Source organism: Poecilia formosa, unplaced genomic scaffold (assembly GCF_000485575.1).
Source record: "Poecilia formosa unplaced genomic scaffold, Poecilia_formosa-5.1.2 Scaffold89, whole genome shotgun sequence".
Lineage (NCBI taxonomy): Eukaryota > Metazoa > Chordata > Actinopteri > Cyprinodontiformes > Poeciliidae > Poecilia > Poecilia formosa.
In genome coordinates, this window is record NW_006800028.1 from 2,054,658 (window position 1) to 2,075,562 (window position 20,905).

The window sequence follows — 20,905 nt, forward strand, 5'->3', positions numbered from 1 at the left end:
TCCTGGCAACCGTTCTCTGGCAGCGAGGCACAAATGGACGTATGTAAAATGTAATGGTTTCAGAGAGTTGTTGAGCCGTCAGATGTAGAACGTTACAAATGTGCTTTTGCAGGATGGAGCAAATGTCTCGTAAAATTTCTCGCCTCATCTATTTAAACGAGTCGTTGGTGAGTGCTGCTGTGTAACTACAAGCCTTATTTTCTCGTGCACAAATAGCTCCAACAACAAGTGAATGCATGCACTTCGACCTGCAAGACAATATCAAATTTGTCTGGATAAAACCAGACAGTAGACACGTAATAAAAATTGTCCATTTCAAATATTTCAAACTCTAAAAAAAACAAACAAACAAAAAAAAACATCTCTAATTTACGGTAAAATACCGGCAGCTGTAGTTTGCCGGTATTTTACCGTATAATATAAAACAGACTTTACCGTGTTTATATGGTAAAGTTCTGGCAACCACAGAGGCCAGTATTTTACCGTAAATTTCAGACTTTTTTACTTTTTTTCACAGTGTACCTATGCTATTTAGACAAACATGGTATTCTATGTAAATCTGGATAACCAAATAATATAATAAAGCACATTTATTATATTAAACATTACGACATTCTGGTTGCATGCAGTTTCACAACCACAAGAACTCCTTGTATCACTTTATAGGATGACGTATTTCAATTGTCAAATGTTAATATCAGTCATATATTTGATCATGTGGAGTAACCCTGAGTGCCCTTAATGACTGCTACGTATATTTTTAGTGGTTGAGATGCTATAACTCACAGAGGCTGGTCAAGATTTTTATTTTTTTTTAAAAAGGTAAAGAGACAAGAATACAATGCGATCACAATCAAGATTATAATCATAAATTTCATGAATAGTATTGCAACAATTTCTGAATATTATCCAACGGCGGTTTTCAAAAATGTATTCAAATACAAAGGAAATGTGTCCATTTATAGTGGCCCAATTAAAGTCCAGACTTACAATTATGTGGCAAGACCTTCAACTATTTTGCAAAAAGAAAAAAGGAGGGACAAACATTTTTGTGGTACATGTTGAAAGGTGGTTCTACAATTTATTACCTGTATGTATCTCAATCATGAAAACCTTGTGCTATTTTCTTTACATTGTCTCATTTTGCGTTGATCTATCACATAAAAATACATAGAAGTTTGGGATTCAAATGTGACAAAATGTGAAACTATATGAAAGGCTATGAATAATTGAGCAAGGCGCTGTAAACACACTTTCAGAAGGTAACAGTCTGCATCCATCAAACCGACACATGGCTGGTCACTTTTGGCCAGAGTCGAATCTTATTTAGTAGGCTAATCTTCTGTTTCAGTGTCCTACACATAAGCTTTCACTAATAGTGGATATTATTCTCTGCAAACTGCAGAGGGTTGTCCGCATTCATGTTTAAACAAGTGCTTGAAAAGATTTTGTAACAAGCAAAGGAGAAATTGTGGCAATTGATACTTCCAAGACGTGCACGAGCATTTAAAGCATGACCGCGACTCGCTGTGCACGTTTTTCAAAACAGGACCAAACTTACTTGTTGCGAAGTTTCGAGCTGAGAAACTGCAAGAACAGCCCAGATCGACTTTTCAGAAGTTGGTCATTTGATGGTCAGCGCGAGCTCCAACAGGCACGAATCCTGCAGTTTTCCCTTCGGCCCGTGTCCTGTACCGATCTCCTCCACTCGAGGTTTTCACATCACCGAAAAACTGAGTCGGGAGCGAACTTTTTTTTTCCTGTGGACGGGTTTCGTCTTATTTGGCGCTCATCATCTAGTCTCGTTCAAATGGACGCGCAGAGAGAAAGTATGTGGGTGTCTAACTGCGGTGAGGCGCCCTCATCCGCCGACTATAAAAGTCTGCTGAGAGAGGAGGACCACCGAGGGGACAGACTGCTGGGCCAAACCTCCAAAATAAAATGCTTGCTCCCTTAGCTGCAGGCTCGTGGCAAGAGCCAAAGACTGGATTATGCTGTTTCATTATTATTATTATTATTATTAACTCTATTATTAGAGTAACTGAATGCTAAAGATTATTAAGAGTTCAGATTCTTCTTAAACTCCTAAAACTTGATTGTAACAGAAAAAAAAAAGTTAAGAAATTTTTTTTTAATCTTGCCCAGTAGGTAGACTACATTTGGCGATTTAAAATGACTTTGTGTTTGGCACCAAATAAATCAATTACAACAAACATACACTACACTGATAAAGCAACTTTTGGGCTTAACCACTGAAACTGCTGCACTTTATTCGTGTAGGTTTCTAAAGCTGGGCTTTGTAGCATCTAAAACACTCTTAAATAAATCAGTTACATTTCAAGTATATTTTAAAATGCAGTCATGTAGCTAAAGTTTTTTATAAATACAATTTTTAAAATTTCGTTCCGCATGTTTGGTTTATCCTGACATATTGAAAAAAAAATAATAAATAAACAAATAAATGCACTAAAATGAAATATTATTGAAACGTTTTCAAATTAATTCCCCAACAACTGCAGCAAAGATGAGCCTTACCTTTGCAATGACTGGATAAAAAATGTCCTTGTCAGCAATTTTGACTTCAGCATTAGACCTGTTGAGTAAACCATTGGTAAAGTTGCATCTTTTCTGGCGATATGACAAATAAACTAATACTGAAAACTTTACTGAAAACTGTAACTGTATGTAATGCTAAGAATCCCATCTCGCCAGCAGTTTTGACTTTAGCAATTAGCCCTGTCACTAAACTATGTAAACATGGATACAAGCTGAAATAGTGCCTCAGCAAAGAAATTTCCTCAAGCATTGGTTGTACAACACTTACTAATTTTACCAAATTGATGGGCTAAATATTCATTTCTGAGACAACATATTAGTCTTAGCATTCCCCGCAGGACCAAAAGTTGCATTTGACAAAACCAATATTATCAGTTGAACTGTAATCAAAATATTTAGGTGGAGAGTTACAGAAGTGCATATGGTTGTGGGAATATTGAGCATTAAAAACAAATAAGCTGCGTTCCTTATTAATCGTTTCCATGGCTACTACTTACACCTTGCAAAATAAAATTTTGCAGTGTAACGCAGTTCAGATTTGTAGCAATAGAGAAAGCCTTTTCTTTTTAGAAAAACATAAAAATGCTCCTTGCAAAACATGGATGCAGGACAAACTACTTGCTCCCATGGGCTCACGTGGAGGGTCAGTTTGAGATGCGATGTCTCCAGAGGCTCGCCCACAATTTCGGCTTTCAGCAGCTGTCCACCCGCTGACCCAAAGCCATCGGTCACTATGGAGGTCCCGCCCAACCACGTGAGCACATAAGAGAAAAGAAATGTTTCCAGCTGTTGCTTGCTGTTGACACACAATTGTTGTTTTTATTTGTCAAGAAACAGCATATTTTGTTTTGCATGGATCTTGTGAGTGTTTTTCTTACACAGTTCAATAGGTTCAGTCAGTCCTTTGAGGGCAAACATCTATCAGTATTAAAAAAAAAAAATCAATGGCCTTAATGAAGCTAAAGCAAATGAAGTTTGCCTTATTAATGATATGTGTGACCTATAAATCTAACTTCCCCTGAAGTCAGATAGTTGCCCGAGGCAGGTATGTTTTGATCTCCTCACCGCCTCCACCCCACTTTTCAATGTACAGATTCTGTGTTGACATAATTTGTGATGTGATGGTGAGGAAATGCTATTGCCCTGTCTGCACTGAGAGTCATCTTTTTGTTTTTTTTTAATATCCCCACCCGCTTCTCATTTACGAGGCCCACAAGTTATGGTTTGACATTTCTGAATCCTCCAACTGTAAATCACATAAAACACTCCCTATGAGACGCAAAACAACATAAATACTGCAAATCTCCAATTCAGACCTACAGTTACAAAACAAGCCCAAAGTTATTTTTTGTGTTGTTTTTTTTTTTATTGGCTAATTCTATGATTAAATGTTTATGTCAAGTTTTCTTCCTTATTATTCTCATTTGATTTCCGAAAGGTGTTTGACATTCATATTGCAACAAAGGAACACTTGCTATTAGTCTGCACTCATTAAATGGCCAAGAATTCCCTTTTCATTAGGGAGTTATGTGACAGATAGCTCCAGTTCCAGGAGAATGGGGGCGTGCAGTGAACCACTTTATCCGTTACTGAATCATGTGGACTTATGCTGTATTGAATGTGACAAGAGAACAATGCACCTGACCCACAGACCGATCCCACTGAATTCTCTGGAGTGGTGGAATTATGTTTCACTAGAGCTGTACTTTCCTTGGGATGCTTGGTACTTTGTATTGTTGCTATAGTACCAATCAAAAGGAATCTACATGGTAAAATACCGTTCAGTGATTTATATGAGATATAATTTACCTCACTACAGATTTCTTCTCGATTGTATGTTTCAGTTTCAGGTTATCAAACAATTTTTAATATCAGCCCAGTACAAATAGCAGATTTTAATCAACACTTTTAGCCATTTTTAAGGCTACGGGGCTCCAGTGTTCCACAGTGCGAGCTGTGGGGAAAAAAAGCATGGAACAGTTGGGAATCGACAGAACGTGTTGTCCTACAAAAATTAATCTAAGATAGCATAATTTCTTTTAAGACTGAATCCCAGTCTGAATATGCCATAATTAAGTGCAGATTACATATGGAATGCTTTCTTAATGTGTTTTGCTAAGCTGTATTTGTTTGGTCCTTGTTACCTCCTTATGAGGACTGATAACCAAATTTAATTTGTGGACCATGTTTTTGAATGTTAATTTGGTTTAGAGAGTCCAAGCTACATAAGCAAGATGCTTCAGGCTTTACAAGTCACAACCATCTTTTCATTATTGGTTTTCTGCCAAAGCATGCTTTTTTGCAGCAATGTAATTTGCGCTAGGCTGTCTGTTTCTTCTTTCCTCCACAACAAAAGAGTGTCCTCTGTCTCAACCCCATCAAGTCACCTGTAATGCACTTAGGGCAGTTTCACGTCGAAGTGTGGCAATTTACATCTGTGTCAAGCCCTTGCTGGCTATTTGATTAGAAAAGGGAGGTGGTAGTCTCTATTGCACACAGAGAAAGAAACGACTGAGAAAATCAGGAGGGAGCAACGTGTGCTTCATGTTACACACATGTTCTTCAGCTGCTGGTGGACTTAAAATCATTCACAGATAAATGTTCTGAACCATAATCCAGTATCATAGCATTACCTAACCTGTCATATGTATGCCAGGGGTAGGGCTGTAAACTAGACAAGGTGAAGTGGGCAGGAAATTGAAGCGAATTGGAAAGATTTCTTGGTATGAATGGGATCTACAGAGTATCACCATGAGAGCCCCACCATGTGCAAAACAACACAATTAAGAGGGACGCTTAGCTTAATCGGTGAAAGCATCATGCAAATGATGCTGTTTTTTTTCTCTAAGCCTACTTTAATCTTGACCGTTATCTTAGAATACAAATCAGGGACTTAAGTCTAATGAAAAGAAGAGCTTAGCAGAGAAAAAGTGATGAACAGAGAAGGCGGAGGTGTGAAAAACAGAAGTTGTAGAAGACTGTGATCTGCTTACAGCCAAGTTCATCAGATTAATAACGACCACTTCTTTCTTAATTCTGGACTTGTATGTTCACTCATAGCACATGCTTTGTGCTTCTGTGATATGTTTGCACAGTAAAAGCAACAATGGAGCTTCACTACCACTGACTGTAATGTTGTCATCATATTGAAACTAATCCAGCAGAAATATTGGATTTATATTTCTAAAATGTTCGTGTGCATTATGCCAAATTTTTATTTGATAGATTTTATAATTTATTTGTAAACAATTCAAACTTCTTATTTGAGTGCCGTGGTGGGGACATTTTTAATCTAAAGGTCCTGATTTAGATTTATTAATCTAAAGGTCCTGTCATGATTTATTTTAATGCTCATGAAATTTCACAGAATAACTTGTCTGACATAAGACTTCAATGTCTTATGTCAGACCATAACCTTCAATGGTTATGGTCCTGGAAATGTTTCCTCCTCTGTGAAGGGAGTCAGTCTATCTCCATTTTTAGTTTTTTTTTTTTCTGAACTTGGGTATTAAATAGACGTTTAAGAATCTATAAGTCTTATCTGATAATAATAAACCTAGGGATTTTCACCTTAGCAGTGCTTGGATAAGTTTTTTTTTTCCTCCCTTACAGTTTTTAATTACTTATCTAATGTCAAAGTATAAATAATAGGGACTGAATTGAGCATGAAAATAGTTAGTCTCTGGTTTTTTGTTGATTTGGCCATATGTTTTTATTCATTATCTTGTTTATGACTCCTGTTCAGTTCTCCAGTATAGATCATCACATTTTTATTTAAAATCTCAGAGTATTTCAGGAGGTTCATATTGGATGTGCTCTGTAATGAAGTTCCCAGGGGTTCTGGAGGAGAAACAGTCCCGCTGACAGTGTTTTCTGTCAAATTTTACCAGAGCACATAGCATCTGAATGTTACAATGGAGACTTGGTGACTTTGTACTTACATCACTTACTATCCTGTCTGGTGGGAAGACAGGATATATGGGTTGTTGCCAAGCGGACAAGTTGGCTATTTTACAGCTGCATTTATATGCTTCACTTTAACATAACTAAATACAACTTAAAAAAAAGGTCTTGTGGAACAAACTTACAATTAAACTGGAAATAACCAAATTAAAAAAATACAAGAAATCATGATATGAAAGCCTGATTGAACTTTGTGAACCAGTTGGTTCACAAAGTCAACAACATTTAGTCTGAGAGGTTGGTATTTCACAGCTTTTCGACCTCAGTGGAAAACTGCCTACAATTTAGCTCCATCCTGGATAACAAACAATTTAAATGAGCTCTGTCGTTTCTGATTGAAAAAAGGTCAAATGTTAAAATAAAAATATTATGGCTAGAAAAAGCTTGCAGTTTCTTTACACCTTGCTGAGGAACATTTATCCAAACACTAGTCAGAGAGTATGTACATAATTCAGCCTGTGTGTATAAATCTAACCCTGTGTGAATTCAGCATAAATTCCAACCAAGGCACATGGTTCTCATTGTTAAAACTTACTGACTTTTTAAGCTGTGTGATCAATCCACCCTGGAAAAACAACAGCTCAAATGCACGAGTAAAAGTCCAAATTCGATTACATCCATGTAAATGTCTGACTGCACCGTGCATTTGGACTGCACATTTAGCACTTTGTCGTACTCTTTCAATGTCGGCACTTGCAAGATTTTACATTCTTACATTCCTTACTCCCTATCATATTTCTGTAAAGTGTCATCTCACTAATCTGTGGCCTGCTTTGAATCAGTCAGTCAGGGTTTTTTCTTCGCTTCCTCTAATTTCAGAGGGCCCCAGTGACTTAAGAAGACAAGACGCAGCTGAAGGTCTGGTACTCATTCAACAGTCCAAAACATGGACCGAGCACCTCCCCCACCAGACCCAGGCACCATTACATTTCACTGGTTGAGAAGTGCTCATGGTTTAGTAGGAAGACTTTGACAACATCTAGATAAGAACCTGCGACATGTTCAACTTAACCCACCGTAACTCTGTTAAGTATTTATTTACATAAAAGTAGCTCAAAATCAACCTCAGGTTCACCTAAGAATTTTTTTTTATTTGTTCAGATGACTGAACAAACATCAACTATTAGTGTTAGTCCCTACTTGGCCTTAGAACAGGTTGACCGTTATTGATGACTATCCAAGCTGATCGTCCAGCCCGTGTAAACTATGAACTCTCTATTATACACAAACAGATACACAGCCAGACAAAACCAGACAGAAGGTAAGGAACTGCAGAGTGAGGACCAAAGACAAGACATCCTGTTTACACAGAGCAGAAAGTAGAAAGCGTATTCCTGTCTCTCCTAGATGCACACTAATTACATACAGATGTCCACGGTTAGTAGGCTGGTTTCACCATTATTCACTGAAAATTAAAGATTGCAAGAAAAAAACTAAACAAACAAACAAAAAAAAAACAATCTCCGCTTCAATACCGTTAAAGTTTGCCTAATGGACCCAAATGGAAGCAATCATGATCTTGTTCGAAACCTACATGTGTATAAAAATGACTACTGAGATGGAGGAACCTTTTGATGGAAGGGTTGGTTAGAGGAAAGAACATTTGCTGACAATTTAAGGTTACCAAGGGGACCAGAATAAAAGAGCGTCAGCGAAGCATATTATCTTGTCATACCTAACATGCTGGTGAAACGATATCTATTGTTGCCATTAAAGCGTCTGAGCTGTGCCATTATGGATGTAGAAAATGGAGGTGAACCAGGTTAGGTTGCCATTTTCCATTCAAAAACACAACTTTAACCACATTAAGAGAGAGGCGGTGGCCATCTGAGTGACGCAAATGTGCTGAATTTAGAATTTAAAGAAAAGCAGAGCACTAAGAGATTAAAATATGATTCATGACACTTTACGTGCAGCGATAGACAAAACATTTTACAGATGTTGACTGACATAATCTGCAGTGGGGAGCGGTGTAACATAAAAACAGTCAAACAGAAGGTCAAGGGATGTGAATGGGGCAAAAATTATTTTTAATAGTCACTGCATATTAAATAAATCGACAAGAGTATGAACTGAATAAAAAGGATAATTTGTTCCTGCTCTTAAGAAATAAAAACATTTGTATTCAACAAAAGCATCTTACAAAATGTCTCAAGTATCTAATGCTCATCAAAAGTTATTTCTTTTTATTTGTTTTTTAATAGATTACTCGTCTTAATTTGCCTATGTGAAAATGTTTTATTTGAAGACACCATTTCCTCCTAACATTTTCATAAAGACACTTTCACAGGACAGTTTCCAGCAAACATTCATAATTATGAAATCCAAGGATCAAGAAAAGATGTAACATTTGTGATCATACGGAAATGTAAAACAAACAAGTAAAAAAAAAAAAAGTATCAAACTTTCTTCCAGGTGAAACGTTACATTTTTACAGCAGGTCTACCTTCCCTGATTTGCAAAGAAGTGAAAAAGTCTCAGTGCAGCTTCAGCATTTTGTTTTCTTGCAGTTAGTGTTAAATAATTCATTTTGTTCGGTTTCTATGCTCTAGTGCCCAACTGGAATTCCTTCACTTGCACCATTTAAAAAAAAACGATATCCCTACCAGCTCACCCACACGAGTCCCAGTTTTCCTCATTGCTGCTCAACCTTTTGATTAAACTCCACTGGCAGTGCTCCTCGAGTAAGACTTTGGCAGATCAGACAGCTACGCTTGCAAGATGAAAACAATAAAGTGGTGGATACTGACATCAAAATTAGGTGGCCGGGTGGTCTGTAGTCGAATTCTCTTTCATGGTATTGGGTCAAACCGATATATCATCCCTAAATTTTGACGCCAGAAGACTTCAGCAGCCAGGCAATCCCATCTAAAACCCCTGTTAATGATTCTGCCACTGTGTCCTGCACCTGAAAGGAACACAGGAACACTCTTTGAAAATTATCTACATGGTTAAGTAGAAAGTTTGGAATTAATTACGTATGATATAGTTACCATCCAGCGATTAGATAGCTGAGGAAGGCCAAGTCTCTTTGCCACATAAACGCAGGGCGTCCGACATTTGGCTCCATCACTCGCTTCCTCTGGTTCTCGTGAGACGCAAGAGAGCACCAATAGTGGCTTAGCTGTGGAATCCCCAACAAAATTCAGCACAGCTCTAATCTGGGCCGCCTCAGACGCCCCATCACCTGAGAAATAAATGTTTTCATGCACTTATTCAAAAGTCAAAGATTACCAATGGCTGCAAAAAAAATAAAAAATAAAAATAAAAATAAATTAAATTTTCCCTCACCTTCTCCAGGTTCAGCATTGGCAACATAAATGAAGCCATCCACCTCCTGGCACACCTTCTGCACCTGAGGAGCAGGCGTAAACACTGGATGACCCGCGTCATCAGTTCCTTCAAAGATAAAGAGCTTATTGCTGACGCTCCCCTTCTGCAGTCGTGCTTTTTCTCTCTCAGCTCTGCAGACAGAAAGCAAAGTTACTGCAGCTGTCGCGTAAACAAAAAAGACTTGTGAATAACTACAACTCTGTGACATCTTGAATAAAGATCTTACCCGTACGTGGAATATAGCGTTAGGATGTTAAATTTGTGTTGGTTGTTGAACAAGTAGCTGATCCCAGAGCCAATACCTAGAATAAAAACGGTGTCTGGAGTTAGTTTGGCTTACTATTTTAGTAACCTGTCTGACAGTAACTAGTAAGGAATGTAAATACTGCCATCATGTGGTAGGCCAATAAAACTACAAATAAGATAAAACATGCAGATTATGCATTCAATGCATGCAATTCTTTCATACCGTCTCATATTTCAACCTCAAATTCTATATAACAAATATTATTGAGATGTTATATGATAGACTAACTCAAAGTGGAAAGAAAGGGACTCAAAGTCTAACAAATTTCATCACAGTAAAAGCACAACTATTCTATCGAGGCCTCAGATGTTTGTTGGAGAGCAATAGTAAAGTAATGGTGAATAGTGTGACCCAACTGTAAACTTAGACTTAGTCCATCAACCCTTTAAGTCAAGCAGGGAGAGGATTAATCTAAGAAGTAACCAAGAGGCCATAGAGTAAGTCTGGAGGAGGTGCAGACATCCACAGCTCCTGCTGACAGGCCAGCTATTACGTCCTATATGAATCTGATATTCAAGGAGGGATTAAAAGAAATAAAGCCCTTGCTGAAAAAAAATTCTTAACATGTATTTTTTTAAAGTTACTACATGCCATGGCGGGTCGAACTGTTGCAATCGATGTTCACAGATGCTCTTCATCCAATCTGACTGAGCTAGAGCCATTTATAGAAAGAACTGATATAAAAAGTAGTCTCTCTACTGCTGGCAAACCCAGTAAAATAAATTAAAGTTGGGCTTGTAATGTGGTAAAATAGAACAAAAAGTTAAGTGGTATATTGTCTACGGTTATGACTGGATTTTGAAAGTTTTTATACGGTATTGCATAAGTCTTGGATTCAGGATGCAATAATAAAAAGACAATTGTGTGTTTTTTTATTTATATTTGCAGATACAGAACTATCAACAAAAATAGCAATAACAAAAAGGAAAACTTAGCATTGCCTTACCATTTATCTGCCTGTGTGGAGTACCAGACACAGGTAACAGATCGTGGGCATGCATCAGTCTTGTGACAAAAGAGACGTCAATCTCCTCCATGCCAGGCCCAAACATTGCAAAGCGAGGTTCAGATGAGGGCATGAGGTAGTGAAGGAATGAGGTCAGAAGTTCATATGCTGGTCGGGAGGGCAACCACTGCTGTCTGCAGGATGGACAACCTTTCAGGTATCTGGTAAAACAAAGCAGTAATTACAACAACAACAAAAAAAACAAAAACATATGGAAGAAACTTTTACAAACTGGCTTTAAATCAATGCATTAAGAATATACCTACTCTGACATGTAGTCACATTTCAGTTCGCTATTTTTCTCTTCCTCTTCTTTTCTGTCATCCAAACTTTCATGTTCACTGACGAGCGGGGCATCCAGCAAGTCCAGATCTGGCATTGTCAGATGATCGATGGATGACCAGTGTGGCATGTCCCGCAACAGGAAGTATTTCCACAGTAATGGATCTCTCACCATGGCCCTCCAGTACCGACAGGTGGCTCCCAGGTTGCAGATATCCACAGGAGAGAGAAAGGTCATGATCAGGAATTGTACGTCGACCTTTTGAAACGAGGGATATGTTTAATTTATACATTTAAATACTGAATACTGGCCTGCTATTAAAAATAGGAGACAGTGGCCAAACTTTCTTGACTCTCAATAGTGGTTATGCCATTTAGATCAGGGCCAGAAGAACAAGATCATGATTACAAGCGATTGAAATAAGCTTCCCCTGCAGGACGGACGACTGGGCCTCCTCTTAGAAACAGTGAGCTTTTCCAACATTTAATCAGCATTTAAGTTGCAAAAAACAGCAATCACCTTGTTTTGATGGAATAGAATCAGCAAAAGATGTCCATTTTTTAAGCCTTAATGTCTAAATGTTTTAATGAAAGTGGTGAAACTAGTCAGACCTTTTTTTTCTTTAGTGAGGGCAATATGCCATGATGATAAGTGTAAATGTCTTAATTTTTCAAATCTCAAAAACCATCTGATTAACAGACCACAAGGATTTAAATGAACTATTAATTAGTAAACTGTACAGTCAATTCTATTAGGAAAACAAACATTTCTAAAAACACACAAAAATAAAGTCTTTAAAAAAAAAGCCCTAACTAACAGATGAGGGGGAAAAAATATTTAAACAAACTTTTGTTTTCTTTTTTCTAAATTTCAACTGTACACCAGAGAAGCTGAGCACACCATAACTAGAATTGTTAAAAAAAAAAACATTAAAAAAATTGCCTTACAGGAAAGCTGTCCAAATATCCAAAGTGTGACGCCTCTTCTTGCTCCTTATCCAACATTGAGCTTCTGGTAGCTTTCTCCGGAAAATATCGCTCACTGAACCGCCTGAGGCTGCGAATCACCACGGACTTCAGCTGCCCATTTCTCCCAGCCATGGTTCCAGATGTTAAAACTCACTGACAAACTAATAAGGACTTTCAATCCCAGTGAAACGCGGTCTGCCAAACGACAACAAATGTGACGTTTCCTTCTCTTCTACTTCCTCCTTAGTGGCAGTCCTGGGGCATTGTGGGCGATGTAGTTTTGCATGGACTGAAACGGATTCAAAGCCAAAGAAGTATAACATAGTGGAAAACATTTTCTGAAAACAAATCATATCTTTATTGTCAACAAGGACATAAAAAAAAAACAGATTTTTTTTTTCTTCCTTCAAACAGGCTCTGTATTAATGGTTACACCGCCAACGTTATCCAAGTGGAGTGGAAGGAAATGAATTTTATGATACATGGGAGAACAGGCAACACATTAGAAAAATGGCATCTACACACCTAAACATACTTAAAATTGGTCAAAATTTCTGAAGCATCTTGCTTTACTTACAATGTGTATATTTTATACACACGTTAGCCACAACTCTGTTACATCTGAAACACATTAAAAATGGCAACAAAACAATAAATAAGATGTTATGTGCAATGTCACACATCCAGCTGGATTATTTTCAAATCTGAAACAATTGTAAAAAGTAGAGACGGCCATTTTATTTAAATAACACACTCTGAATATTAATAATAAAGTTATTATAACATCTTTAGAGCAAACAACTGCTCCAAGCACTATTCAAGATGAGATCTGAGCAATCAGCAGAAAACAAAACAAAACAAAAAAAAACAATTAAGCTTCCTGTCTTTTCGGTCTTTGTTTTCCTCCGACGTTCTAAACTCTCACATGCTCTGCCCAAGTTCTTTTGGACTAAGATAACCCAAAGACACCTTTTCATCACATACACATACAGGGTGTCCAGCTTTTTTTTTTTTTTTTTACCTTCTACAACGCTGCACCTCTTTTACGGAGTTCCATATTTATTTGGGTTTGACACATTTGAACACTGAACTCAGATCTGCGCCTGATGGTAACTTTTACACATGAGCACTTTATTTCACTGTAAAATACTAAGGATTTCCTTGGCATTTTCTGTATTCCAGCCCTGGCCCTGCAGAGGTCCCTCGCAGGCATTCACATATTTGTTCAGAATCTGTGTGCCGATGTCCCGAAACTGGAGGCCGTCTTCTTTGTGGTCTGTAGGGTCGGCGCTGCAGTCCTCATACTTGACGGCCCAGAAACACATTTCCCCAATGTACATCATCGTCAGCAGGTGGGTGTCTGAAAAAATACCTGTCAAAACACACAAGCAGATAACAGGCATGACAAAAAGAAAGGCAGGAAGGCATAACAGTGTTTTACTATTCAGAGATGAACATATTTACCCTCAGATAAAATGCTTGCTCCACTGTCATGAAGGACCACCCCGTCGCTGAGCTTCACTGTGTTTCTAACTTGCAGCATCCGCATCAAATACCGAACACCTTCTTGAATACACTGGATCAAAATGTGCATGTATGCCAAGAAAAAAATGTTAGAAACTTTAGACACTTCTTCCAGCCAACATGGTCAAAATTAATGAGACATGACATTTCCCAAACGCTTCAACTGTAGTTCCTTGAATTCATACTGCTTGAACATATTACAGCAAGAAACGTCAACATGCTGTATTTTATTGGGGGGGTTTGTGTTAGGTCAGCTCACAGTAACTGTTTTATTAAATATCAGCAATAAAGGGTGTGAATACAAACGCACACCAGACTTTTCAGCTTTTAGTTGCAAAATATATATATATATATATTTTTCTTTTTTCAAAACCCATGTCGTTTTCTTCTAATTATGCATTAGTTTGAATACTTTTATCACATACAATTACAAATAAAATCCATCATTGTCTGTGGTTACTGTGGCACAATGTGAAAAAGTTCAAGAGGTATGAATACTTCTCCAAAGCAAAGTACATTTACAGTGTGTTACCTTAATGAATGTGTCCTTGTTCTTCTTGATCCATTGCTTTCGCTGGTGAAGGGTGTGGCAGTACATGTACAGCAGAGCTCCACGTCTCCAGTAGAGACATTCCAACAGCTCTGTGCCCAACACGCACTGCACCTATTAAACACCAACATAAACCAACAATACAGTTTCATGACGACAGACCGCTATGTAAACAAATCACCCACCTGACACACATCCATGTCAGGTAAAAAATATTGCAAAAAATGAAATCAATAAAATACATGTGGAAAGAATTTTTATCAGTTAGCTGAAGAAAAATAACAGAAAACCCTGCTGGTTATACTGGCTATGGTGGGTGTATCTTTTTCTTTAGTGTGCCTATATTCAGTGAATTCTCCAAGAGAATATTTGAGTAACAGACTCTGAAATAAAACTGTTCATAGAAACATACACACCTCCTGTCCTGGTGCCAGCCGTGCCACCAACACCTCTGGCTCAGTCAGGTCTTGCAGCAGCTGCTGGATCTTAAATGGTGAGGAGTCTTCGGGGAATTCCTGATCCACCAATTGATTCTCTTCATAGAAAGTGATGTCAAGAATCACCTACATGGGAAAAAAACAAAACCAAATACAGATCAATACATAAAGCAAAGAAATAAAAGTTCAAATACTACTACAAAAATGCAATATACCCTAAAGTAGCACACAGATGCACAATTACTGAAGTCTTTAAGAGTGCTTTTAATTTTGAGACTTGTCATTTGCTTTAACAAAGCCCCTCTTTGACTTTTACTGTGTCTCATCTAAATGTGCATTTTGAGCTAAATTACCATCGCTGTTGATGCATCATCAGCAAAAAAGGAGAGTTTGTTCAGACTGAAATTCGAGGGAATTTGCTTCCTGGTAAAATGTTTGAATCATGGTAAACAATCCTGGCTCTTCACTTTAAATCCCCTTTTTAATCACACACGGGTTTTGCTTGCATTGTTTTCTTAAAATAGCTGCAAAACTAAACTAGCTTTATACCAGGTAAGCATAAACAAGAGTGTCTGCAGCTAAACCTTTTTAAGGCTGAACGAGAATACGATCAACTTCACGCATTTATGCTGCTTAGTTTAACACCACACACAGAGGGACATATCGAAAAGTATCTGCAGTGGCTAAATGTAGGCAAACGTGTGTTTACAGGAAGTTTTAACTCAGAAATTAGACTTAAAGTCTGAACTCCTCCTACAACACAGATCAGTCTCTTTGATCTGATGCAATTTACCCAAATGTTAATAAGGGATTATGCATTCATTCATTTGGGGGAAACTCCACACATATTTATGTATATTTAAATATACAAATAGAAACCAGAACAATTACACATGCTGGGCTATGGGGAAGCTGATGCTCATTTCCAGCAGTAAATGAGTGAGACCAGAATTCACCTTGGACAATACAAATACAAGCGTGGGACAAATAACCATTCTGTTACACCTAATGGCAATTTAGAGAGACCAACTAACCTAACATTCATTTTTGTGGGTCACACAAGCAAATATGAGGAAAACCCACTTCCACCCAAGGGGTGCAACAAAGTTAATAAGTGCGCCACCTTGTGAAATGGATCTCATAAACAAACAGCAAAGAACATGCTGGTTGAATGTGATAAGTGCTGTCAGGATTCCCATTCTGAGGAATCAAGCAATCTGATACATATTTCTGTTTTACAAGAAACCCTTTAGTGGCAGAATAATGGATTGCTGAGTGAAGAAAAACCTGTGTGTAATCCTGAAGCAGCTTGGAAAGGTTCAAGCTTTCTCCTCCATGTCTGTAAAAGCCCTTCAACTTCTCTAGTATTGCAGACGCATTCTGCAAATAGTCATCATCTATTAAAACAGAAAAAAAAATAAATAAATAACGTTAATACTCACACCTTAGGCGTAACATTAAAATTGCACGAAAATTAGAAACAACTTCTGAAAGGCTTTCTTAGCATCGAAAGCGCAGAGGTTAGCTTTTGGGGAGTCATGTTGTGGTCAGACTAAACGTGCTCAGTGGTTTGCAGTTATATCGCAATGGAACGCGATGCTTACATTCTACGGCAAACAATGATTCCAACTGTTTATTTTTGTATCTGGTTTAGCGTCAGTTTCTTAAATAACATTCCTCAACTGTATTTAAGCTAATGTTTCACTGTTCGCCATTAACTATATATGTGCAAAAAAAAAAAAACAAGTACAAAACAAACCACAACTTAGACAATAAACGTCATTATGAAGCTGCTGAGCTACCGGTTGGTTAAAAGTTAAAGTAAATGAGTTGTCAAACCCCATAGTTTTAGACATCAGTTGTTGCTATGGCTGCAAGCTAACGTTCGTTAGTTAGCTTCTCAGCTAAACAACCCAGGGAAAAAAAAATAAATTCTCTTCTGAAAAGAAAATATTCAAGACAGTCACAAAGCAAAAAATAATAGAGCGCTATGGGTAATCGATACCTTGCTTTTCAGCGCGGAGACATGAACATTTGTTGTCTATCTCAAATATTCTCCTCTCCAACTCAAAATCGTGTCGCCTGTAGTCGTCTGCCATGACTACACAAAGTATACGTCACGTGAGCAGGTGGTTACTGAGGTAGACGTAGAACGAGTAGACGCTGCTTTGGTTGCTTTGGCCAGTGAGAACAAAACGTCAACAGGCATCTCAAGTCAGCGGGTGCGCCATATTGGGAGAGGCAAATTCACATTTAATTTGTCTCTCAAAAGAACTCAGTGGTGCCTATAGCCACCTTGTTCTCACTGTGAGATCCAGGGCAAAAATAGACAAAAGAAGATAGATCTGAAATTCTTGCAAGCTACAAATCAACAGATCATAGCAGAACTCTATCCATAATTAACATGAAGGTATACATATCAAAAGAACAGAATATTGTATAAAAAATCAATTTAGTCAATCATTCGCGTTATAACTCTCACATATTATATTGATTTGTTGCTCAAGGAGTGAAATATGTCAAGCCCTGTTTTCTTGGAATTTTTATGAATATAACTTACTTATAAACTCCAAATTCAGTGTCTGTCATTCTGAGAAAGTTACCCTTTGTCACCAATTCTGTTCATAACCTTTGTGGAAATAATTTCTAGGTGCAGCCAAGCTATTAAAGAGATCAATTTTAGTGATCTCGCGGTTGAGTCTCTGCTTTTTGTGGATGATGGGGTTCTATTAGCTTCATCAAATAATGATCTCTGGTTTTCACTGGAGCACTCTGAGTGTGAAGCAGCTAGGATGAAAATCAGCACCTCCAAATTTAAGACTATGATCTTGAGGGTAAATAGTCCTCTCTAGGTTAGAGACAAGAATGAATCATCATGGTTCAAATAATATAATAAGAGAAACATTGAGCAGGAGATCAACAGGCAGACTAGTGAAGTAGGGCTGTAGTGATACAATAATCTCACGATACGATACACAATATTCTGCTCACAATACGATATATATTGCGATATTCAGCAAACAATACAATTCAATACACTTTTGCAATTTTCTGAAAGATTTTAGAGGGACAGAGTGATTTTGATGACATTTTGTGACTGTTATAAAGTTGGATTGAATAAATTTAACTGAAAACTGATTAAAAGCACCAACTAAACAATACCTGGCTCTGCTTGGACATAGACACAGACTTAAAGTCGACAGCTGGACAAAATGAATCAAAGCGGTGAGAAAACATGTTTCTTTTAGTTGAAACAATACAAACTGTAGCTTACATGCATTTGTAAAGTAAATAAAGTGCACCAAGTACCCTGCTCTGAATAGTTTGATACTTTTTTAACCTTGACACTTAACACCTGAAGGAATCACTCTAAGCCTGATGACCTAATCACTCTCCCGGCGAAGCAAGCAGTGAGTGAGCAAGGTGACAGTTGGATGTTACGTAACATCGTACGATACTTGCGGATGAATATAAATTTTTTCTAGGAAAGAAAATATCAATATATATTGCAAAATCGATATTATTACACAGCCCTATAGTGTAGCATCTGGAGTGATGGTGTACCGGTCACAGAGAGAACAGAACTAAAAGGAAAAGCTCTCAATTTACTGGTCAATCTCCATTTTTATACCATCATCCATGGTTTCATGCTCTGGGTGATCAAAAGAACAAGATCGCAGATACAAGCGAAAAATAAGGTTTCCTCCACAGGGTATCTGGATTGTAACTGGGTTGTACTCGTCTACAAAACGCCACTCACAATATGGTGGCAACGCTGCGTAGCTCATGCAAGTTCTATTCTTTCTAGGTCTAGGGTTTTCTCAACCTTTTTGACGTGCGTTTTTCTCCTGGTCGTACAGGCGCTTCTCAAAACAAAGTTTATAAAAACAAAATCGTTTTTTTGGCTTGCCTCTTGTCACATGGCCTTACGAAATTACGTCAAAGCCAAATTAATTTCATGTTATTTTTACCCCGCATAAGGCTATAGCAAAGCGGTGGCGAAAGGGTTAAAATTAAATGAGCAGGTCATGCCTTTGAAAACATCCCCTTTGTGAAGAGTGTTTAGGAACGCCGACACATGTCGTCGAGCTATTAGGGGAGGGCACCAAGGCACATTCAGCTGTCTTTCAGCCTGCTGCATAATTAATTTAACCCTCGTGTATACATCCAAAAAAGATGGCGACCCTTACAGCGTTTTGCAGAGCCGAGGGCTTACTCTTCAAAAACCTCGCAGGTCACCGAAGAGCCAGAGTAAACTTCGCCAGCCACCGCCTCCTAAAGGTCTGTTTTTGAACTATAGCTCAAATGTATCTTAGAAGGACCAAAAGTTGGAGTGGTTGAGGTGTCTTAACTATCGCGAAGGAGTTTCTCTTTGTTGGCTGCAAAACTCGAGATCACATTAGCCTCTCGATACCCAAGGACGTACCTTGGAAGTACAGCTAAAAGTCTGCAAGGACGCAGTACTTGATAAATGTTTGCGCCCAGCTAAGATTGTAATAAATGGTCCAGTTTTACTCGGGTATGGGCTTTTGTTCATATCTATAATGGACAGTAAATTGTTAATTTGACATATCAAATATGCATAAGCAATTTACTTTTTTATCATCATCAAACCTAAAATACACACCTAAAACAAAAACGGATGCAAAAGTTTTATTTTAGAAAGAATGCATTTATTAAAATGCTCCAAAAAGACCTGCTAAACAGCCGGTGTTCTGACTATCGGTGCATTACAAGGAGATAGGACGGATTTACGGGTAGCATTGATAAACAGAACACCTGTTGGTGCAGGAAGTTGATTCCGTGATTGTCTAATCATAACTAGGAGCTTGAATGCAGGGAAGCTGCATTCAAACCTGCAACCAGTGGTGTGTCAAGCTTTTCAAATTGTGGGGGGATGTGAAGCAAATTCCAGTCGGTGCATGGAGGGAGGGCGACGCAACCTTTTCTGAATCTACCTCTAAAAATGTAACGTGTTACTTTTCTGCTACTGCACAAACTGAACAACCTGCCTTTGAGACCCTGAAACCACAGGGTTGCTATTGGTCGCTGCATTGTTCAGTTATTTATGTGTGGAAGACAATTAAATCATGACACTGTATTCCAACCTGCAGGCTAGATCTTCTAAATAATGTAATGTCTGAGATTTTTGAGCCCCTGATTACCATTATCGTTGTTGGTCAGGATTTGTTTGGTTATGAATAATGAGACAACCCAACAACTATCAACCATTATATGTGTGAGGGTAGGGCAGAATATCCTCTCCAACTTCATCAATTAAAAGATGTCAGTCCATGCACCCAACTCATTCCCTCATGTTCTTTCTGCAGACTTGTGGTTGCTACTTTTCCACGTCCAGCCCGAGAAGTTCGCAGTTCTACTCAGATCCAACGGAGGCAGTGAAGGATATTCCTAATGGTGCTACTATTCTGGTTGGAGGTAATATTTAGCATTTTCTTAAAAAAAAAAAGAAAAAAGGAACATCTACTTCAACAGAATGGCTTCAGTCGCATAGTATCTGTGCAGTGGCAACTTTACTACGAAGAGGTGTTAGCCTGAGCATGCTGGCTGATTACAATTTAAACATTGAGCACGCACAAATTCTTTGTCACTTATTTATAGTCAAGCTCACAGTGGCATTGTTGAACATTTTCCACTGCGTCACATTCCTGTTTGAGGGAAGTCTCATGTAAAGGCAATAATAAAACATTAACCTCTGAGTGTTTTGGTAAAATATTTCACTCGTTAGACTCAATAGCCGAGATTTCTAAAGTTTATGATGTCACAACAATCATAAACGCACGACTTTGATGGGCAAGATCATCTGATCAGTGTGTCATTTAAAGAAGTTGAATTTCCAATGGCGTCATCCACGATCCTTGGACTTTGGGTTTTTGTGTGTGATTTGTAATTGTCATGTGCCTATTTGCTCTACAAATTTGACATGTCCCAAACATACAAGGTGAAAGTTCAACTTG

General features: G+C 38.0%; 4 protein-coding genes across 5 annotated transcripts in view; 1 reads left to right on the forward strand and 3 right to left on the reverse strand.

Moving 5' to 3' along the window:
• ghra (growth hormone receptor a) overlaps positions 1-1,890 on the reverse strand; it is a 30,924-nt gene extending 29,034 nt beyond the window's left edge. Inside the window, exon 1 of the mRNA XM_007557592.2 lies at positions 1,562-1,890. The gene's annotated coding sequence lies outside the window, so the exon portion shown is untranslated. The remainder of the gene's footprint in view (positions 1-1,561) is intronic.
• A 6,638-nt stretch (positions 1,891-8,528) lies between these two features.
• Positions 8,529-12,685, reverse strand: fbxo4 (F-box protein 4). 2 transcript variants are annotated; one of them, XM_016674090.1, is made up of 7 exons: positions 12,396-12,685; positions 11,432-11,706; positions 11,106-11,326; positions 10,079-10,154; positions 9,811-9,983; positions 9,513-9,643; positions 8,529-9,427 (listed from the first exon to the last, which is right to left on the reverse strand). In XM_016674090.1, exons 1-7 carry the CDS (start codon positions 12,546-12,548, stop codon positions 9,344-9,346), a joined length of 1,113 nt encoding a protein of 370 aa, XP_016529576.1. In that variant the 5' UTR covers positions 12,549-12,685; the 3' UTR covers positions 8,529-9,343. The 2 variants fall into 2 exon arrangements, with proteins under 2 accessions (XP_016529576.1, XP_007557655.1); XM_007557593.2 differs by having other exon boundaries at positions 9,513-9,706; positions 12,396-12,683.
• A 759-nt stretch (positions 12,686-13,444) lies between these two features.
• Positions 13,445-17,055, reverse strand: rimoc1 (rab7a interacting mon1-ccz1 complex subunit 1). The gene is made up of 6 exons (XM_007557594.2): positions 16,933-17,055; positions 16,215-16,324; positions 14,907-15,053; positions 14,473-14,604; positions 13,881-13,992; positions 13,445-13,788 (listed from the first exon to the last, which is right to left on the reverse strand). The coding sequence occupies exons 1-6, from the start codon at positions 17,024-17,026 to the stop codon at positions 13,553-13,555; spliced, it is 831 nt and encodes a 276-aa protein (XP_007557656.1). The 5' UTR covers positions 17,027-17,055; the 3' UTR covers positions 13,445-13,552.
• A 1,792-nt stretch (positions 17,056-18,847) lies between these two features.
• oxct1a (3-oxoacid CoA transferase 1a) overlaps positions 18,848-20,905 on the forward strand; it is a 42,975-nt gene continuing 40,917 nt past the window's right edge. Inside the window, exons 1-2 of the mRNA XM_007557595.2 lie at positions 18,848-19,208; positions 20,258-20,366. Coding sequence (XP_007557657.1) covers positions 19,104-19,208; positions 20,258-20,366 — 214 coding nt within the window. The 5' untranslated portion in view covers positions 18,848-19,103. The remainder of the gene's footprint in view (positions 19,209-20,257; positions 20,367-20,905) is intronic.

Excerpts from the sequence above, each read along its gene's own strand:
- fbxo4 (XM_007557593.2), bottom strand. The coding sequence starts at position 12,548 with ATGGCTGGGAGAAATGGGCAGCTGAAGTCCGTGGTGATTCGCAGCCTC. Across the intron at positions 11,327-11,431 it reads AAATGTGACTACATGTCAGA|ATACCTGAAAGGTTGTCCAT; the intron begins GTAGGTATATTC and ends TTGTTTTACCAG. Across the intron at positions 9,428-9,512 it reads AGCTATCTAATCGCTGGATG|GTGCAGGACACAGTGGCAGA; the intron begins GTAACTATATCA and ends TGTTCCTTTCAG.
- rimoc1 (XM_007557594.2), bottom strand. The coding sequence starts at position 17,026 with ATGGCAGACGACTACAGGCGACACGATTTTGAGTTGGAGAGGAGAATA. Across the intron at positions 15,054-16,214 it reads TGCTTCAGGATTACACACAG|GTGATTCTTGACATCACTTT; the intron begins GTTTTTCTTCAC and ends TTTCCCATGTAG. Across the intron at positions 13,993-14,472 it reads ACAAGGACACATTCATTAAG|TGTATTCAAGAAGGTGTTCG; the intron begins GTAACACACTGT and ends ATTTTGATCCAG.